Below are 21,256 nucleotides of genomic sequence, written 5' to 3'. Positions count from 1 at the left end.
TGTGTTAATTACCTGTACTCTGTACTGGTTACCTGTTGATTTCTGGGTGAAGTTTGAGCTATTTGATTTTGATGTGTAAGACTCTAAGTGACTTGGGTCCTAGTTAATTTAGAGAGCACCCTCTCCATATTTGATACTGCTGTCATTGTGATCTTGGAAGGGGCTCATACTAACAGCCACCTTGTTGAAATGGGAGTGGGATGGGAGCAGGCCAGTGATCTTTAGCCTTAGAACTCATTTTCCCCATCAGTATGCCTCAACTCACATTGGTGACCTTCTGAGAACACTGCAAAGTTTACCTGTGTCCCAGGTGACATTATGTGAGGGAATGAGGTGAATGGATGGGGTGGAATATGTCCCACTACTGGGACTTTGCTTCTTTGTAGGGAGCTTAGTTATTAAATATTCCGCAGATAAGTTTTTTGGTGCTGTGTTTTTATATCTTGTCATGAGCCTAGAGAATTTATGGATGGACATAACAGGAAAAATAAAAATGCTGGCCCTCTGGTTACCTAAATGAAAACTTAGATCATGTCTACACTACAAAATTATGCTGACCTCAGTTACATTGGCATATAGTCGCCACAGTTATTACATCGCTTGTGCATGTGTATGCTTTGCTTCTTGTGTTGGCGGAGCATGTCCTCACCAGGAGTGCTTGTATCAGTGCAGAGAGCAATGCACCATGGGTAGGTATACCACTGTGCAATTTGCTACCATCCAGCACAGGGTGTTTTGGGAAGTTTTTGCAATGTCTGCTGGGGCCGAAACGAGTCACCCAATGGTGACTAGGAGCCTGGGGGTCAACTTCCCATAATGCAATGTTATCCATCCCTTAATTTCATCTGCATCCCATAATATTTCACATCTTCTTTTCAAAATCCACAAAACCCCATACATCCCTCCTTGCTACCTGCTGTTTGTGACAGAAGCATGGAGTTTGCACAGTTCTGCACTATTGCCATGAGCGTTGCAAGCATAGAGGGCATGTTCCTGCAGAGTTTGCAGAGCTGCCAGAGGAGCTGTGGAGAACATGACAATTCCTTGGAGGCTTGATTGCTGTGGGGCATAGAAAGAACCAATTCAAGGTTGTTGGTAGTGTTCGTGGAGCAGCCGGAGATGGTGGAGCACAGGTTCTGGGCCTGAGAAACAAGCACTGACTGGTGGGATTGCATTGTCATGCAGGTTTGGCATGATGAGTAGTGGCTGCAGAGCTTTCGGATGCACAAAGCCACATTTCTTGGATCTGTGCACTGAACTTGCCCCAGCCCTCCAGTGCAGGGACACCAAAATAAGAGCAGCACTGACAGTTGAGAAGTGAGTGATGATTCACAGTGTAGAAACTTGCAATGACAGATTGCTACCTGTCAGTCAGGAATCAATTTGGAGTTGGGAAATCCACCACAGGGGCCATTGGCATGCAAGTGTGCAGGGCTATTAATCACCTCCTGCTATGCAGGACTGTGACTGGGCAATGTGGAGGACATAGTGGCTGGTTTTGCTGCAGCAGGGTTCCTGAACTATGGTGTGGCAAGAGATGGGGCATGTGTATCGCTATTTTAGCATCAGATCACTTTGCCACAGAGTACATCCACAGAAAGGGCTACTTTTCTATGGTAATGCAAAATCTGGTAAATCACTGGTGATGCTTTTATTGACGTCCGTGTGGGTTGGTTAGAGAACGTACATGATGCTCGCATCTTTAAGAAGATGAACTGTTCAAAAAACTGCAAGCCCGGATTTTCTTTCCCAGCTGGTAGATTACCCCTGTTGCTCCCATGGGTAATGAAGCTATACACCGGCCACATCGACAGCATCAAGGAGCACTTCAACTACAGGCTGAGCAGGTGCAGAATGGCAGCTGAGTGTGCCTTTGGTCGTTTGAAGGATCACTAGCGTTGTTTACTTACAAGATTGGACCTCAGTGAGAAAATTATCCCAATGGTTATAGTGGCCTGGTGTGTCCTGCATAATATCTGTGAAGCAAAAGGAGAAAGGTTTCCACTGGGGTGGAGGTGGAACATCTGTCTTCTGAATTTGAACATTCAGATACAATACAGAGCTACACGCTCAGGGAGGCTTTGAAGGACCATTATAATAGTGAGCCAGAGTAGTAAGTGTTGCTATAGTGTATTCTACCTGGCCTTGCTCTTTTGCAGGCCGATATGAATCTTGTAGTGATTAGAACATTGTCAATACACCTATTAATATGGTCTGTGAATGGTGTTACAGGTTCTGCAACAGTGAATAACAGGAAAGTGGTGGGTGTCAGATCTGCTCAGCACCAGCCAGCATATGTTGTGAATTACTAAAGATGAATTTTATTCCAAAAATAGAATTTTATTCTGTTACATGAACCAGGCACTTAAAAGAAAACATCTAAAACTTAATACATTAAGGGAACAGAATTTATGAAGGGGAAAGAACGCTCCATTTCAGGTTACACCAACACTGTTGTAGCCTTTCTCCGGTATCCCCCAAGTAATCTGCTTCTAGATGGCCACATTTCTATGGCTAGATCGGAGCTGTCCCTACACAACCTCTTCTCCCCATAGGAGATTGAATACTGCCCATTTACTCCAGGCAGGAACGCGTCTGCAGCATGTAGCCAGCCTGGTCAGCTAGGCAGCTGCACACAACAATGGAGAACTGCTAGGTGTGCTCACCAAGCCAGGCAACCAGGAAAAGGAATTTCAAAAATTCACAGGGCTTTAAAAAAGAGGGGCAGTTTTCTCTCTCCCTGACCTCCTGGGCAGTGGAGTTCACAACGGTGACCAGAGTGGTCAGTATGGAACAATGTGGGACAGCTCCTGGAGACCAGTAATAGTTGATTTAAACAACACGATGTCTCCACTGACACAGTGGGTATGTCTGCACAGCAACTAGATACCTGTGGCTGGATCAACGTGGGCTCCCAGGGGTTTGGGCTGCGGGGCTGTTTCACTACAGCAGAGACTTTCAGGCTCAGGCTGCATCCCAAGCTCTAGGACTTTCCCACCTTGCAGGGTCCTAGAGCTTGGACTCCAAGCTGAGCCCAGAAGTCTACACAGCAATGAAACATCCCCTTAGCCCAAGCCTCACAAACCCGAGTCACCTAGCACAGGCTAGCTGTGGGTTTTTCTTTGCTGTGTAGACATACTTTGTGTTGATCTAACTACATCAACTGTGACTCTACCCTGCTCTGGGAGGTGGTGGTTGTTATTAAGTCAGCATAGTGGGGCACTTACATCAGCGGGAGTCAAATTAAGTGAAGACATCCACAGCTAGGTCAACGTAAGCTGCCTTGTATTGACTTAACCAGGTCGTGTAGATTATTGGTGGATTTAACTTGTTAAGGAGTCCTGTTATACATGGCCCTCTGTGGGTGTGTAAGTAGCCTGCCCTCTATACCCCAAGACAGGGTGGAATAATTTAACACAAAGTGATTTAAACCATTCATTGAAGACACTTGATTTTTATTTTAATAATTGATTTAAATCAGGTTGACTTTGTAAAACTAATTAGAAAATTTGTGCTATTACAGTTTTAAATTAAAACTTATGATGAACTAAACTGTAAATGCAGGAGGGGTTTTTAAATGCCACTACTAATAGAGTATCTCATTGCAATTATACAAAACTGCTCCAGGCAAAAAACAAAATATGGAAAATTAAGGCCCTGGTCCAACAAATACTTTAACAGTTGCATAATTTTACTTGCACAAATAGTAAAATTGACTTCAATGGGAGTACTCACATGCATAAAGTTAAGCATGCATGTGTGTGTTTGCAGCATCACTGACTAAAATTGGTATTTTTATTGAAACTTTTCCCTTAGTGGCATAACATCTTTGTCACTTTAACGCTGAAGGGATTTTGTTTTAACAATGAAAACTATATAGACTTTCACTGCATTAACAAAGGGTTTGTTTTTTTTCCCATACATACTGTCCAAAAATAGGAGCCTAAAGTTAGGCTTTAAGTCCTGTGACAAAGCGGGACTCAACTCCGCAGCGCCTCCTGCTGGCCATTCTCAGAATTAGCCCTCGGCCCTTCCAGTCCACCTTCAGCTTCACCTTCACGCCTGCTGTCACTCCTGTCTTCACTCTTAGGACTCTCACTCCTCGGACCACAGTGTCCTCTTCTGGGCACAGGCCTCCGGCTGTGCCCCCACTCCAGTATCTTCCCCATTCCAGGGGAATCGGCTGTCTGTATTCCTGCCACTTGCCTTACCAGCCAACTGCAGTCCAATATCCAGCCCTCGTCTGAGGGGCCAACTGTAGTCTGGATATCGGCCACTCTCCTCATTGGCAAGTGTGGGGGACCCAAGCCCACCGCTACTCTGGGTCCCAACCCAGGGACCCTATAGCCAGCAGCCACCTACTGCCCTCCTCCAACCTGCTGCCTATTTTCTCTGGGCCACTTCCCCCATAGCCCTAGCACCCTGTCAGCCCACGAAGCAAGGCCCTAGCCTGGCAGTGGTCCGCCAGCAGCTCACCCTTGCACTCTGCTGCCCCTGCCCAGCACTGCTCTATCTCTGTCACTTCTTCAGGCAACCGATCCTTCTCCTTTGCCTTCCAGGGAGAGATTGCCTTCCGCGCTGCTGAGCATCCCTTTATATATGGCCCTCGCTGCCCCTGATTGGCTGCTCCAGCAAGCCTTCCCCCTATTGGTGGGCTCAATAAGCCCTTTCCTGATTAGTGGGTTCTGTGCAGCCTCCCTGGTGCTGCTTTTAACCCCTTCTTCTCCCTGGGAAGGGCAGCCACCCCACCACAAGCCGATATTTAGACAAATAAGGATCGGATTTTCAAAAGCAACTAAGTAATTAAAAAGCACAGGGTCCCACTGACTTCAGATTGCAAACCATGTTGGAAGAGTGTAATATGGTTGAACCATTTCAGCTTTCTTGACGTCTGTCAGTTCAATGTAATGGAATATAGTGGTGGTTGCAAATACAGCCCAGACTATTTGCTGATCAATTTTATATTTCAGTTTGTGCTTTTCTCACAATAAGGATATTCGGATGTGTCCCCACAGGAAAGTTATACCAGTGGAAACTAAAGTGTTAATTTAAACCACAGTAATTATAGGGATATAAGTCCCTATGTGGACACTCTTATTTTGGTATGAGTGCCTTTTTTGTTTTTTTCCGTTTAGCATATGTTGCTTTGGAAGGGGTTTAAACTAACCCAGAAAAGCCACTCTTACTCCAGAATAAGAATGTCCACCCTGCGAGTTATATTAGCATAACAATAGCAGTTAAATGATACAGGCATAATTATACTGATAGAATTGGTAAAACATTCCAAGGCTAGACAAACCCATAGGGAGGTCCTGGACTTACGTGGCTTTTTTTTCTCTCCCAGCACAGACAAACATTTTAAGTGTGAAATTTCTTAGTGGAAGGAAAATCTCTGTAAAACTTGAAATTTTACTAAAAACAAGGAAGGAAACCAGTACCAAATAGCCACTTACGCAGTTAAAGACTATAAAATGGGCTGAAAGTAAAGGACGAGCAACATGGAAATACATAAAATAAGATTTAAATAAGAACCATTATTTGATATTTTTTTAATTTATTATTTTTTTTACATCATGATTTTTCTCCATCCTGCTTTATGCCTTATGCCATTACCCAGCTCCTAGCCACTATGCAGGTGGCGATTGGAGCCAATGAGCCATGCAAGCAGCCCCAGCCTCAACAGCTTCCTTAAAGATGACGAGGAGAGAGCATATGCTGCACTCATTTAAAGAGTGGCTGAGCTGTGTCTGCTTTGAGCACTGTTCAGGAGCCCCAAGAGAAAACCAGGTGGAAATAGCTAGAATCCCTCCCATTTGTCCACAGTCTCTCGGCACACTCTCCCCAACAAAGGCTTATGCCTTTAAGGCACATCCAGCCTTTAATCTGAAAGGATGGCATTGAACAATGCATCCATTTTCAGATCAGTTTATTTTTGCTTAATTCATTGCTATTAAATGACTGTGATGCATTAAAATGATGAATGTAAAATCCAGATACAAAGCAGATCTATAAAACTACAGACATAAAGGCCAGATGTGTGAGAGATACACAGTGTAATACGCCATTACTTCATATCTGAGAGGAGCAATATGTCTAAGACTTAGTCGCTCTTTGCATTGACACCAGGTTAATGAATTTGCATTTATTCTCAGGAAATAGTATTCAGACTGGACACTCAGAACCTGGAGTCTGGCAGGTTGAAATGTCCTTTTGATCCTCATCAGCCGTTTGCTTCCGTAATGACAGGTAAGATGTCAACATCACGGATGTTTCTTCCTTGCGTGTTCATCACAGTCTTATTTAACTAACAACAACAGGGCCAGATGCTCAGCGAGTGCAAATCCACCGAGCTCCATTGACTTTGATGATGCTATGCCAACTTCTACTAGCTGAGGACCTGGCCCAACAGCATCCGTCACTTTGCATATGCTAAAAAAAAAATGAATGCGATAAAGCTAAAGGGGAACTATGAGAGCCAATAAATGGAAAAGCTGCCAGTTTAGAAACAAGGTAGTGTCATCTTTACCCAGTCGTTCCTGCTTTAAAAAAATCTGTATACAGTATTTCATATGATTCGGGGGTTCTGTGGCAATTATCAATATTGTCAGCCCTTTGAAGTCAGCAGACATACATGAAGTCATCTGCAAAAATCCATTTTGAGGTTTCTAATTATTTGAGTAGCCACTTCAGAGGCACTGATTCTAAGAGCAATTTTCCTCTTGCCTGTACTTCCATGCTGTGTGGTCTGACATTTGGTGTCATGGAATGTCAGCCTGACCTCCGTATTCCAAACCACTGTAAAAAAGCTACTTTTGTCATGGTTTGGTTCAGAGCTTTGGATAATTTTCATTTAACTTGTCCATCAAGTGTATGAATACGAGACAAGAGTGAAGCACCATGACCTTTTCACTTACAGCAGAAGAGGAGTGGCGATCGTGCTTTGAAGTATCGGACTCTTGGGGCTATAAAAAGAATATGACTAATGTTCAGCCTTTATTCTACAATAATAAGATCGATGATTTGTGATCTTGACCCAGCTGAAGGGCCAATACTTCTTTTATTAAAAACAATAGACTGAAGCCAGAGGGTTACCATTCTCAGGAACCCCTAGCCCTTTTTAATGGCCGTGAAGTCTGCTTCTAAAAAGAGATTCTAAAAACTTCTACTGTTCTCTTTTTCCTAATGTGACAGAACACTCTGATTTATTACAGAACTGTTTGTTAATTTCAGTAGCATTAAAATACTTTTGAGTTCTCTGTTAAGTCTTGTGCAGTGAAGAAGAGGCCATGTTTCAATTTATTAAAACATAGCATTTAGAACATAAGAACTCCCATGCTGGACCAAAATAGTGACCCCTTTAGTTCAGTATCCCATCCCTGACAGGGACCAGTGCCAAATGCTTCAGGAGAAGGTACAAGAAACACTGCAATAGGCAGCTGTGAAATCACCTGCCCTTGGGGGAAATTTCTTCGTAATGCATCAGTTAGTTCATGCCCTGAAACAAAAGGGGAGGCAGTTTTGCCTAGTGGCTTGGGCACTGGACCAAGATTGGGCATTGGACACTGCTTCCAGGTTCCTTGTGGCTGGAAGTTGCAGCTATGCAAATTCAGACTGGAAATGAGGTGTACATTTTTTAATAGTGGTGGATAATTAACCATTGGCACACTTTACCAAGTATTGTGGTGGCTTCTTCATCACTGGCAATTTTTAAATCAAGAATAGATATTTTTCTAAAAGAGAAGCCCTAGTTCAAACCAGAATTATTTGGGGGAAGTTCTATGGCCTATGTTATGCAGGAGTTCAGATGAAACATGGTTTTAGCGTCTATGAAAAGAGACCTCCATTCAATTCCTGGCTCTGCCCAGGCATGCTGGGTGACCTTGGACAAGTCACGACCCTACTCTGTGCCTCATTTCCCCCATATTTAAATTGGGATAATGATACTGACCTCCTTTGTTAAGTGCTTTGAGATCTAAAGATGTGAAACACTTAACAAGAGCTAGGAATTCTATCCTTTATAAATAGTTTTATATTTTAATGTAATTGGGAATGCTCTCATTCTCCTTATAAATGTCTACTTTTTCTGAATATTGCAAGATATTTGGCGTCAATATCTTGTGGCAGTAAGTTCTGCAGGTTAGCTATGCATTATGTTAAAAACCTAGTCCCTTTGGCTAAAACATACAGGGGCAGATTGAGTGCATTTGTTGGTGTCTATTTTCGTACATAATCTTAAAAAGCTATGTGTCTGATTTTACAAATACTTCCTTGCATGAGTAGTTGCGAGTGTATTACAAAAAGCTTTGAATATCTGCCTACCCTACGTAGGCATTTTTATACTATTATGTAGTTGCTCAAAGTTTTTTAATACATTTATTTTTAATAACATTGTTTAGCATCCATCCCTTTTTAAAAATTCTTGTCTACCAAAGCCTTTATAGGAAACAACAGGAACTTGGAATGCAGGATACCAAAGAATAAGTTAAGTGCTGAAAGCTTCTTGTCAACAGAGGTTAAGTGAGGATGGGCATTTTGTTTGAGTCTTTCAAATGTATCAATCATTGAAGGCCTGTCAGCTAGCAAACACTAATTATACCATCCATTCCTCATTTTGACATTTACCTTTCAGAATCCTTTGTCACTGCACAAAGGAGACATGCTGTCTGAAAGATGAATTTTAAAATATTTTTAGGGAGGATTACTTAGATAATAGTAATACTGATAAACTAGGTTTGTGTGGTTCATATTTATTCATGGGGGGGTTAGGTCTTATTTTTTAATATGTGTTTTTCTCTTTACAGAAGAAAATTCACATCAGTATTGTATAATATTAAAAATGCAGTTACTTTCAGCTTTGGATTTATCTGCTCAGAGATCACATAAAATGTTTTCACCCATGTCAGAATTTGAGTAAAGGGGCCTTTTATATGTGGTTTATGATTGCTGTTCAATTTGAAGTTCTGCCATTCATGTATGGATTACATGCATCATCATAGTTCTGTTGTTTCTTCTTACGGACACCAGAAATATGTCGTCATATGCAAATTTGTTATAAAAATCATTGTTGTTAAATCTAGCTCCTTATTTTGCAAGAATTAAAGAGCTATTGTGGAACGCACTGTGCACTGCAAAACTTCTACAGCAAGGTCTTTTTTGGCTTCTTTTCACAAAAGAGCTATGCTCTGAACACAAAGAGCAAACATTGTTCTGGTCTTCTGTGCTCCTTTAATTTTGTGCAGTGCTGAGGTGCCATGAAGGTAGCCACATATGCTCTAGGAATTATTTTGGGGAAATTCTATGGCCTGTGTAATACAGGAGGTTGGACTATTCAGGGGTAGGCAGCTGATGGCACGCGTGCCGAAGGCAGCGTGCAAGCTGATTTTCAGTGTCACTCACACTGCCTGGGTCCTAGCCACCAGTCCAGGGGGCGCTGCATTTTAATTTAATTGTAAATGAAGCTTCTTAAACATTTTAAAAACCTTATTTACTTTACATTCAACAATAGGTTAGTTATATATTAAAGACTTCTAGAAAGAGACCGTCTAAAAACGTTAAAATGTATTACTGGCACGCGAAACCTTAAATTAGAGTGAATAAATGAAGACTTGGCACACCCCTTCTGAAAGCTTGCCGACCCCTAGACTATATGATCACAGTGGTCCCTTTGGGGCTTGGATTCTAAGAACCATACAGAAACCTAAGCAGGGGAATAAGCTGTAACTGCAATTGCAACTGGCACAGTGCAATACATGGAAATGATCTGGGACTTCCATTATACTTAACTCCAGTTTTGCTGTGAGGCAAATCATCATCACCTAACCCAGGCAAAGACGCTCATTTACTTTAACGTGATCAGGATTGGGTCTTGTATCAGAATTCATCATTACCAGTTTGCAGCATATGAAACACTAATCTGTATTAAATTATTTAGTTAGCATTTAGGAGCCTTTGAAAATTCTTCTTAAGTTTCATTGAAAGTCAATGGGATTCAGGCTCCTCAGTGCCTAAGTCACTTTTGATAATGGGACCTGGGCTCCAAAGTCACTGAGGCATATTTGAAAATGTTATCCTTTATGTTACATTACAGAGTCAAAGACTTGGATTTAAAAGAAAAGAATGGTGTAACATATGTATACTTTATTCATTTAACAACACAGGAATAAAGTAAACCATATATACACCATGGTCTTGAAGAAAGCCTCACTATTTCTTTCTCATTTACAGATGCGTACCTCTATGCTGGAACAGCTTCTGATTTCCTTGGCAAAGATACAGCTTTAACACGTTCTCTAGGCCCTTCTGATGACCACCATTACATCAGAACTGACATTTCCGAACATTACTGGCTTAACGGTAGGACACTTAACATACGTTGCTGTTGACTGCATTGTCTCTGCTTTTTTGAAAGTTCAGAGGCCCATTTTATTTAAACACATGTGTGTGTGTGTATATATAACCAGCATAAATAAAGTTGCATAGTTGGTTATTTCCATCTACAGTCTTTTAAAAGTAGAACAGAGAAAGTGCTGGAGAAATGTACCAGAGGGGAAAATACTGTAATGGAAGGGATTTGAAGTACAAGACCTAAGAGTTCTTTCCGTCTCTAATCTATGAGTCTATATATAGCACAGTAGTTGGAAATAATTTCATGGCATAAGTGCTTCTAGTTTTTCAGTGTTGTTGGAATAATATTTTTTTTCACCAAACAGTTGCAATCATTTATTAAAAGCTGCTTCCTACAGCGCTCTGAAATGTCAGACTAGAAATTCCATCTATTAGGTAGGAGGTTTTCCCTCTTCCCTCCCCCACGTCGGGGGAAAAATACCCCTGTGCTACTTCAAGGAGCAGTTTAAACTCACTATGAATGCTTTAAAACTGCTTCTTAAGTAACAGACTGCTTTTTCTTGCCCATTTAAAAACATTTTTAAAGTAATAAACCCTGTAAAAAAAATGGCCATATTTATACCCAGCCATCCTCAAACCACACACCGAGTGGCACAGAAAACTTCACCCACAATCCTAATGCCTTTCAATTAGAAGATGTGAAAGTGTCCCCTTTCGGCCATCAATTATCTTTAAAAATGTGACAACACTGGCCCATGATGCAGCATGACCATGTGGCTATTATGGGTGAATTGTAAAGCCAGAGCCTCCTGACCGCAGCAGTAAATTGACTTTTCCACAGTTATCCTCTGAAAGGGATCATTGTGCCTGTTAACCCTTTAACAAGAGTATACTCTATTTTCTTTCACTCCTCTCTCTCCTCCCATGCAGATGCCTCACCTTTCTGTCCACTTCTGCCCATTCCCCTGTCCCAGTGTCTTTCCTGTGTAAAAAAGCCATATATATAACCACTAAAATATCCTTAGCGCTCCCCAGGCTGTAAAAGTGGGATCCTTCCAAACAAGTGGAGAATCTCATCTCCCTTAGGCCTTGCTGAGCTCCCTCTCTGCTGTCTCCTGCTTTCCTCCCTTGGCTGCCTCTCTACCAGTTCTGTCCCACCTCTCTTGCTGCATGCCACTCCGCCAGCTGCTACACTTCCTGAGGGAGAAGGCAGGCCTGGCAGTGAAGGCAGGCAGGGCATATTCAGTTTGCAGTCCAGAGCAGGAGAGGGTTCCTAGAAAGTGAGGCAGGCCAGCTCAGGCCAGGACTGGCTCCTTTCAGGAATTTTGATGCAGCCTGCCCCCTCACCAGCCAGCTTAGAACCCTGGACAATGACCAGTACTTATGGCATAAAAATCCTTAGGATTAGCCAGTTTCCTAAGAGGTAAAGTATTATCATAGAAAAGATTTAATGCTGTTGTGGGCTGATGAATTTAGTTGTTACCGTTCTAGCACAACCATTAGTATGCATGGCACAGGCATATTAGAAGGTTCCATTTCTTGCCCAAAAGAACTGAGACCCAGATCCCTAAAGGTGTTTAAGCACCAATTAATGGGAACTAAATGCCTCAATACCTTTGGTGTTCTGTGCCTTACAACCTAACAGTCCAATCCTGCAAACACTTACCTACACCATTAATTTTCACTTGGGCTGTTCAGTGGCATCAATAAGTTACCTCAGAGTGTGTGGTTAGGATTGGGCCCTAAACAGGCAAGGGAACAGTAACAGGGTGCAACATAAAGTGAAGAAATTGCGAGTTTTGTATGTGTTTTAGTTCTGAGGTTTTTTGTTTGGCTTTTTAGACCAGTTTTTTTTATTATTATTATTAATTTATTTTGTTTTCACTAAGAGGTAACGTATTTGTGAGAACATTGTAAGGACAGTGTGCATTATATGAATATGGCTGAGTTTTAAAAACAACTTAGTTTCCTCGCCACAGCCTAACATACTATCTCATACCATATAAATAATGAAGCCCCCACCATCTTTGTCAGGTTTTTGCTCTCTTTCCAGCCGTATTTAAGGACTACGATTACAGTATGTCTGAAACTTGACACAGACAATTCATGCATTGTTCTACATTGAAATAAATAGAAACTAGCAGTTTTTAATGTTTTAAAAAGATTCTTTTAAGGCTGAGGAAATTCTAAATACTGTGATCAATTTTTGCACTAAGTACTGTAACATAATACTCAGTGCATCACTAGTATATTAAGTAATACTAACAATCACATACCTTTTGTGCTTTCAGCAGATTTCGGTGCTAAGAAAATATTTACTTGATTCTAGGTTTAAAATCACTCCAGAACCTAAATTCACTATCCATTTACCAGGCATATGCTAGACCTCCAGGAATGGTAGTACATATTTAAGTAATTGTATAATTAGCAATAAATTACTTGCAGTGGTGACTCATATTTTACTTAGGATAAGTGAAAAATGTATGGCTTGGGGGGTTTTTTGAGTGCAGGGGGGGTTGTGCTATAATGCATGTTGGCATTTTAAGTTTTAATTTTTTAGTAAAAGGTTTCTGGAAGCAGTATTTTTCCTACCTGTGGAGGGAAAAAAACAATGCAGAAGGCAAAGATTTGTGGGACACCGTTAGGTCCTATGCAGTTCACTGCCTTCACATCCTACTCTTGACTGCATTAATAGCAGCCTTTCAGAAGAGGTGAGATGAATAAACCTTCAAACAGATTCACACCCACTGGGACTCTTACTCCTGCACAGAGTCCCACTGAAGTCCGGAACAGATTTACCATGAAACAAACCGTGCAGTGACACTGGGCCCCCAATGACACAGGGGCCCCCAAAATGCAGGACAAATCTAATCTGACAACTGCCCCTGAGTCCCAGCCGGCGGCACAGCAGGGCTTAGGCAGGCACGGTGGCCCCACGTCGCTCCTGGAAGCGGCCGGCTGCTGGCACGTCTCTGCATGCCCCTGGTGGGGGGAGGTGGCTCCGCACACTGCTTCTGCCCCGGGCTGCACACGGAGACCCGCTGTCCCCTTACCCCCAAGGGGTGCGCAGAGATGTGTCAGCCCCAGGGCTAAGGCAGCTTCCTGCCCTCTCTGCCTCCTTCCCTCTGTGCCGCGTTGCTCCCAGAAGCAGCCAGCGTGTCCCTGTGGCCCCTGGGGGAGGGGGTATCTCCACATGCTGCCCCCACCATGAGAGCCGACTCCACAGCTCCTGTTGGCTGGGAACTGCAGCCAATGGGAGCTGTGGGGGCAGCGCCTGAGGCAGCAGTGTGTGAGACCCTCTGCCCCTCTTCCCCCCCGCCTAGGGGCCGCTGCCACAGGGGTTTGAGTGCCGGTCGCTTTGGGAGCTGTGCCACCTGAGGTAAGCGCCGCCCCTCTTGCCTCCCACACCCCTGCCCCAGCCCAGAGCCCGCACTCTGCACCCAAACTTCCTCCCAGAGCCTGAACCCTCACCCCTCCCACACCCAACCCCCCGCCCCAGCTCAGATCCCTCACCCAGCACCCACACTCCCTCCCAGAGCCCAACCCCTCACCCCCCCCCACACACCAACCTCCTGCCCCAGCCCAGAGCCCGCTCCCACACCGAAACTTCCTCCCAGAGCCCGACCCCTCACCTCCTCCCACATCCCAACCTCCTGCCCCAGTCCAGAGACCGCACCCAGCACCCACGCTCCCTCCCAGAGCCTGACCCCCTCACTCCCTCCTGCACTCAACCTCCTGCCCCAATCAAGGTATCTCATTTTATTTTCATTTACTTCTCATAACTTATAATATAGGAAGAGGATGAAGAAAAAAAAGAATGAAAAACAGGGTGGGGGAAATAAGAGAAAATGTTCTTTTTCTTGGCTAACTAACGTTAACTAACTTCACTAACGTCAGTGAGCATGTAGGTCTATTCTCAGGATTGGGCCTTAGATTGAAGCTCTGTGGATCTGTCCTGCCCGAGCCAAGCAGATTCTTGACTAGATTGGCAGTGAAAAGGATTGTATGAGAATTGAAGAGTCCTATGGCAGTGTGCCTGAGCCATGCTGTCTTTGATCTGTCGACACACACATATACACCAAGCAACGGCACATTCCTCCCACTTGTCCAGGAAATTAATGCCATTGTCAGAGTTAACGTCTCCCTGGATATCATTAACCTCTGGGGGTTTGTTCCACAATGTAGGACGCATGGGAAGCATGCATCACAGAGTGGCTGCCTCTATTCTATACCCATGCCCTCTAGAGGCCCAAAGTCATAGCGATGGTGCAGCATGTCTTCCACTAGCTCATGCTGGTTCAGATCTGTACCCTTCACTTCCCTGCTTGCTGGGCCTTTCCCACTCCTTTGATTCCCTCTGCATCCGGGCTTCATGAGTCTTAATATGACTTACTCAGTTGAATAAACTTTATTGAGCCTCTTGACCAATCGTATAATACTGGATTGGAGCATTTTTAAAGTAGGTAATCAGATACAACACCAGGGATATAGACTGCATTAGTGAACTTTCTATAATTTTATTGCTGCTCCCAGAAGGCCATTGGAGCAAATTACAAAAAGTTTATGCAATACCAGGATATACTGTATCATCTTTTACCAGGCCTTGCTCTCCCTTTATCATCTCAGTGCCTTATTATTTGCTTATACACACCCCAACAAATGAAATCTTTACAATCTTTCTATTGAAATTAGTCAGATTTTTGAATGAAGATAGACAACATGATTGATAATATAAACAATGATTTAAATTGCACAATTATGCCATTTGTTTCCTTTACAAAACATACAAAAACCCATGTCACAGCTGATTATAATTAGTTTTTCTATATAGTGTGAACAGGATACTAAAGATGAGAGGAAGATCTCACTTGTGGAAAAAATAACTGTTTTTTTGTGTGTGTCATTGTCATAAATATAAAGGGAAGGGTAACCACCTTTCTGTATACAGTGCTATAATATCCCTCCTGGCCAGAGGCAAAGTCCTTTTACCTGTAAAGGGTTAAGAAGCTCAGATAACCTGGCTAGCACCTAACCCAAAATGACCAATGAGGGGACAAGATACTTTCAGATCTGGAGGTGGGGGGGAAAAGGCTTTTGTCTGTCTGTGTGCTATCTTTTCCGGGAACAAATCAAGAATGCAAGCCCTCCAACTCCTGTAAAGTTAGTAAGTAATCTAGCTAGAAATGCGTTAGGTTTTCTTTGTTTTGACTTGTGAAATTCGCTGTGCTGTAGGAATGTGTATTCCTGTTTTTGTGTCTTTTTGTAATTTAAGGTTTTGCTTAGAGGGATTCTCTGTGTTTTGAATCTGACTGCCTGTAAGATTATCTTCCATTCTGATCTTAGAGTTGTTCTCTTACCTTTTTTTTTGTTTGTTTTTTGTTCTTCTAATAAAGCTCTGATATTTAAGAATCTGTTTGGGTTTTTTGGGTCTTAAAAATCCAAGGCTGGTTTGTGCTCATCTTGTTTATTCTCAAGCCTCCCCAGGAAAGGGGCTGTAAGGTTTTGGGAGGATATTTTGGGGAAATAGGAACTCCAAGTGGTCCTTTCCCTGTTCTTTGTCTAAATCACTTGGTGGTGGCAGCATACTTTCAAGGACAAGGCAAAGTTTGTGCCTTGGGGAAGTTTTTAACCTAAGCTGGTAAAAATAAGCTTAAGGGGTCTTTCATGTGGGTCCCCACATCTGTACCCTACAGTTCAGAGTGGGGAGGGAACTCTGACAGTCATGGTCTGTTTATTCCGTTGATTTCTGTGTCTTTGTCTGTGTATGCTTACCTTTTCTAGTTTATTTGTTTGGATGCAACTTTCAACTTTAATGCTTTCAATTGTGAATTTAAGTCCTTAAGTATTGTATTACTTAAGTATTCCTGTTCCTTTATTTACTTTGTTTGAGATTGTTTTAAATCTGTCCCAAAAACTGATATGTGTGCATTTGTTTTGGGGTTCCATTTGGCAAGTAAACCAGTAAAATTGTAATAAAAAAAATCAGAATTCAGAGTTTAGCTCTGAATGTGGATTATTTTAAAAAAAATCTGACGGTAATAAGGATGTTGTCAAGGTATTTTTCAGAATTTGCTATTTGTTTATTTGTAACTAGCTTTATATGCTGAAAGCCACCTTGGAGCTTATTAATGCATTTATTAATGGCTAGGCCTGGGATTTTCAGAAGAGCCTGAAAGGGGCTGAGTGGGAGTTGGGTGCCTAACTTCCTTAGGCTGATTTGAAAATCCTAGTCTAAATGATCTACAGCATCATTCCAATTTTACACTGACATGTAACTCCATGGAGTCACACCAGTGTGAATCTGGAGTAATACAATGGTTATTCTGGCCCATACATTTTGCTCTCTGGCATCAATTTGCATACTAAGAATTTAAACAAACATATTTAAATACAGATCAATTAACTTCTTATGGAGGCAGAAGAAAATATCATTCCCTACAAACCACCAGTTCACTCCTCACTCACCCAACATCTTCTAGTCCTCGTTTCGCCCCTCTTTATGATGTTCCTTGACGACATCCTGTGAGGGCCAGAGATACTATGCTCTGTCTGACCAGCCTGGGAAATGAATTCCAGAGTCAAGGGCCTACTCCCACTGACTTAGTCTGATCACTGGCCCACCTCTTGTTCAGTGCAAAGGAAAGTTATCTTGAGTGCTCCCAGAGGATCTCAGTCATGGTGGCAGATCACAAGAACATCTTAAAGAAATTTCCCTAAATATTTCCCCCTCTATCTGTGTATTTGAATTGTGTTGTTTGTTGTTGCTATACTAACTAAGGTGTCTGGCATTTCGTTAATTTCTGATTTGAGTGCACAAGCAAAGTGAAAATGCCAAGTTATTAAACCTTTGAAAATGAGACTGTAGAGCAGAACAGGGACATATGAACCAATTGTCTTGGCAAGACAATCTCAACACTGTTGACTTAGTAAGGCCATCCTAGCACATGTGCATAGGAAACTATTGTCTTAGTACAGCTGTTATTAATATCTGAGCTTGAGTCATGCAAACAAATCGAGGTTATATTGCTCCCTTGCATACTGCCTCTTGTAACATTTGTGGTTTCCTATATCCCTGGACTACTACTAAGTGCTGCCATTTTTAAATTAAATAACTGTGTAACATAGTGTGTGATTTTGGAAAACCTGCTTAGCAGGAAACAGGGTAACACAAGCAGCAAATCAGCTGTATCATAGGTATGGGTTTTGGATCTAAAAACCTTGGCATTAACCCTGTAAACTCACAATGGCAGCCAATTATGCCAATGCAGTGTTCTGCAGCAGAATACATCCTGAAGAATAAAAGCTACCCTATTAGATATAAATACTTTGGGGGTCAATACAGTCTTATGGCTAGACTTCCCTCAGATGTGCTTATGATGACTCGTTGATTTCACCGTGATCTGCTTCATGGACACAAACGCAGAATCTTGGTCTCAAGTAGTAGGGATTTTTTAAAATACTTTAATAATTTGTTTTTGTTTTGGGGGTTTCTTTTAGGAGCAAAATTTATTGGAACCTACCCCATCCCGGACACATACAATCCAGATGACGACAAAATCTATTTCTTTTTCCGAGAAATATCGCAAGATAGCAGTACGTCTGACAAAGCGATCCTTTCCCGAGTTGGAAGAATTTGTAAGGTGAGAAATGTACATTCTTTTTTTTCTCTCTTTTTTTTAAAAAAGTAAACTTTAATTTGTTTCTTTAAGAAATCTCAGTTTTGTCCAGGAAGGAAATAACCTCACGCATATAACCGTCTGAGTAATGTGCAATAACATGGATTACTAATGATGTCTAAAATTCACTTGCCTTAACTGCAAAATAGGCTTGATACCTAGTAAGTCATCATATTTTTGGAAACATAATATTTTCATAATCGATAATGATGCATCTAAATAGCAATTGATTAATCTTAAGCTCCTTTGTGGTGAGAACCTTTGTTTTGCTGTCTCGGTTAAGGCTAAATCCTAAGCATCTGTGCAAAGTCAGAGTACATGGGCCTTTTTTATGGGGTGTGCACTGGCTTAAGGGGAAAATAGAATCTTCGCTGAGGTGGGGAGCATCAGTGTATTGCCCCCACAAGTATTACTAACAGTGTCTTTTTTGTTCTGTGTTTGCACCATGCCTGGCTTATGATTAGGGCCCCTAGATGCTACAATCATAGACATAATAAATAATAGTAATAACGACCTGTACGCTACTTTAGCTGATGTGTTCTCTGTAGCCTTTCCTTTTCTCAGCTGTTACTGTAATCCATAACCCTGTAGCGATAGATGTTGTTACTGCTGATGCTCTGTGTTCCAAATGCAGTATTTTTGTGATCAGGTCCATGGATTTATGAAACTTTGGTAATGATTAGAAAAGCTGGGCTTTTTGAAAAAAGTATGGACCAGGTCATTAGAAATTGTGGTTTTGATTACGTTTCCATGCAGTGGCCAAAGTCAAGTTGGAAACGTGAGGAACTCCAATGTCACACCGGAACGGTTTAGTTTCTTTATCATGTTTTAGAATAGTCTCGATGTCCGTATGTTATTACACTTTAAAAACATTATGCTTTGATTATGAAATGGCCCAAGTTTCAGCAAAAACCCTGTATGTAGTAATCTCAGAGGTAAATGTACTGCATTTCTATGGTACAATTGTACAGCTTTCTTCATTTGCTGGTATTCTGTAGCGTGTTGTCTGATGCATTAGTTAGCACTACTAACAGTGGGCATTAGGTTCCTAAGAAGGACCCTTGAGGAAAAAAACAATTAACTGCAAGACTTCTTGATTCAGAAAGAGAAATTAATAGGAAAAAATGAACTAGAAAGACATGCAGGCACAAGAGAACAAAGAACTGGACACACGTGTGCGGATGCCTACCCAGAATTGTTCTTCTATCCACGAAGAGTCACAACTGAGACTTCAGTGACCACTGGGTCTACAAATTTTCAGTCCTGGGTCGACAAATGTTTGCAACAAACTGAGCGACCAGTTCACTGTAGCAGTTCGTGTTTAGCCAAACAAGAGAACGGGCAAGCTTCGGTTGGGTTTTTCACAGCAGTATGATTAATGAAATACTGACAAGGCAAACAAATATAATTTACTACTAGATGTGGCTTTTGCTGATTATGAAAGTACTTAATGCATTAGGGGGAAAATGGTTAGGTGGAATCTGGAAAGCCAAGGCACAGAGAGATTATATTAAACTAAGATGCATTAATAGTAGACCTCCAGCTTCTACTGAGAAAAAGGACAGATAAGATATCTTAATAAAAGCAAATGTATTGTAAAGAGACCCTAATGACAGTCCTAATTGAGTCTCAAATGAGACCAAGTTTCTAGGGTAGTGGTGTTGTAGGAAATGTCTTGAGCTTTGTTTTCATTTTGCCAATCAAATGAACATTATAGGAGAACTTCGAAATAGAACTTCCATTTTATTATATACATATGTAACTCCCAACACTGGGAGCGATGAACACGTGTAGTAATGTGTACATACACCAAAATACAGATGGTTGCTAGACTTACGGGACCAGATATTCCAAAATGCTCAGCAGCCACAGTTGGTATCCAGTTCTCAAAACAGCTCAGCCTCCAGCAGCTCCTGTTAAACACACTGAGTGGGAGCTAACAGGTGAGGAGCATTTTGAAAAATCTGGCTGCTTCATTTAAGGACCTAAATAGGAAGTGCTGGGTGCAGAACTCTCTTGAAAAATCTGATTTGCACTGTTTGTGCATGTGTCTTGATTATGCTTATTGTAGTATAAATGTAGTACAAATGGGTAAAGCATAAATTCCTGACATCTGGTTCAATTGTGTTTTCTCTGACCTGCAGTGCCAAATCTGGTCAGCTTAATTCTCTATGCCTGCAGGCATAGGTGTCCATATCTATAGTTAAAACCAACCATGAGTAATTTAGTGTGGTTGAAAGTTCTACTTGTCCTGCAGCATTACTTGATAATAAGCTTCAACTAATCTAGACAATTTTCCTTAAATTCGAGCTTGTGTCTTCCTTCCACCATGTCCACAGCAACACAACATACTGCTATGTGTCAGGAGATCAGGAACTATTTAAATGATCTGCTTGGTGCGTGTAATTCCAATTCCTTTGACTGGAGCTTCACCACTCTGCCTCACTGTTCTCTAAGGCTCTTCCTACACTTTGGTGTTAGAGGTACATGCTGAAATTAGAATAGGCAGTAAAAACACAAAAAGACTTGTGTGTTTAATATAACAGGTTAGTCAGTAGAGCCTACTCTTTAACTAGTATTAATTGGTTGAACAATATAGTCTCACACTGATCCTCTCCCTTAGGGAAGTCTTCTCTGGAGAGCATTCCCCTTTCCCAGCTATTTCTAGACCTAAAAGATTACAATATCTCACTTAAAGTTCTTTGCCCAGAGTCAAACAGTTGTCGCTTGCCCTGTTCAGAAAACTGTTCTTATATTTACTATCTTAAAGCATGCTTTGCTAATAACACAGCCACCAAAGCATTAAAAAGTGCTCATTTAGGTTTACGTCACTTGCCTTCTGTATATCACCAGGGGATATAATTATAAACTGGGAGGAAGTGCTTTCAACAGTCACTTGCAGACTAAAATGTATAATTTATCACGACAAATGGCATTTCCTATTTTTGGTTTTAAGGAAAAAAAAGGTATCGTCAGCTTATCTGCAGTACCTGGAATTTCTTGTTCTGATTAGGGAAAACAGAATGTTCCCACTAATATCAAGTGTAACGTGGTTAATTGTTTGCTTTCGTTCAAGGTAGGATTATTTGCAAAAAGCAAAAATCAGGCTTAAAGATTAATCCTATCTGGATTTTTATGTATTTTTTTAAAATATAGAAAATGTATTACACTTTGTAGGAACTTTTTCCCATTGATGTCACAAGACCATATCCTCAGCCAGTGTAAATTATTATAGT

The 21,256-nt window shown here is 41.7% G+C and overlaps 1 protein-coding gene across 4 annotated transcripts in view; it reads left to right on the top strand.

The window, feature by feature from the left end:
* SEMA3D (semaphorin 3D) overlaps positions 1 to 21,256 on the top strand; it is a 191,550-nt gene that overhangs the window by 109,383 nt on the left and 60,911 nt on the right. For all 4 annotated transcript variants that reach the window (XM_084617315.1, XM_084617316.1, XM_084617317.1 and 1 more), the window contains 3 exons: positions 6,153 to 6,246; positions 10,225 to 10,353; positions 17,842 to 17,984. In XM_084617315.1, coding sequence (XP_084473441.1) covers positions 6,153 to 6,246; positions 10,225 to 10,353; positions 17,842 to 17,984 — 366 coding nt within the window. The remainder of the gene's footprint in view (positions 1 to 6,152; positions 6,247 to 10,224; positions 10,354 to 17,841; positions 17,985 to 21,256) is intronic.

The sequence above is a fragment of the Lepidochelys olivacea genome, assembly GCF_965140295.1.
Source record: "Lepidochelys olivacea isolate rLepOli2 genome assembly, chromosome: 1".
Lineage (NCBI taxonomy): Eukaryota > Metazoa > Chordata > Testudines > Cheloniidae > Lepidochelys > Lepidochelys olivacea.
The sequence above is the reverse complement of the archived record's forward strand: the minus strand, read 5'-3'. Positions and strand labels throughout refer to the sequence as shown.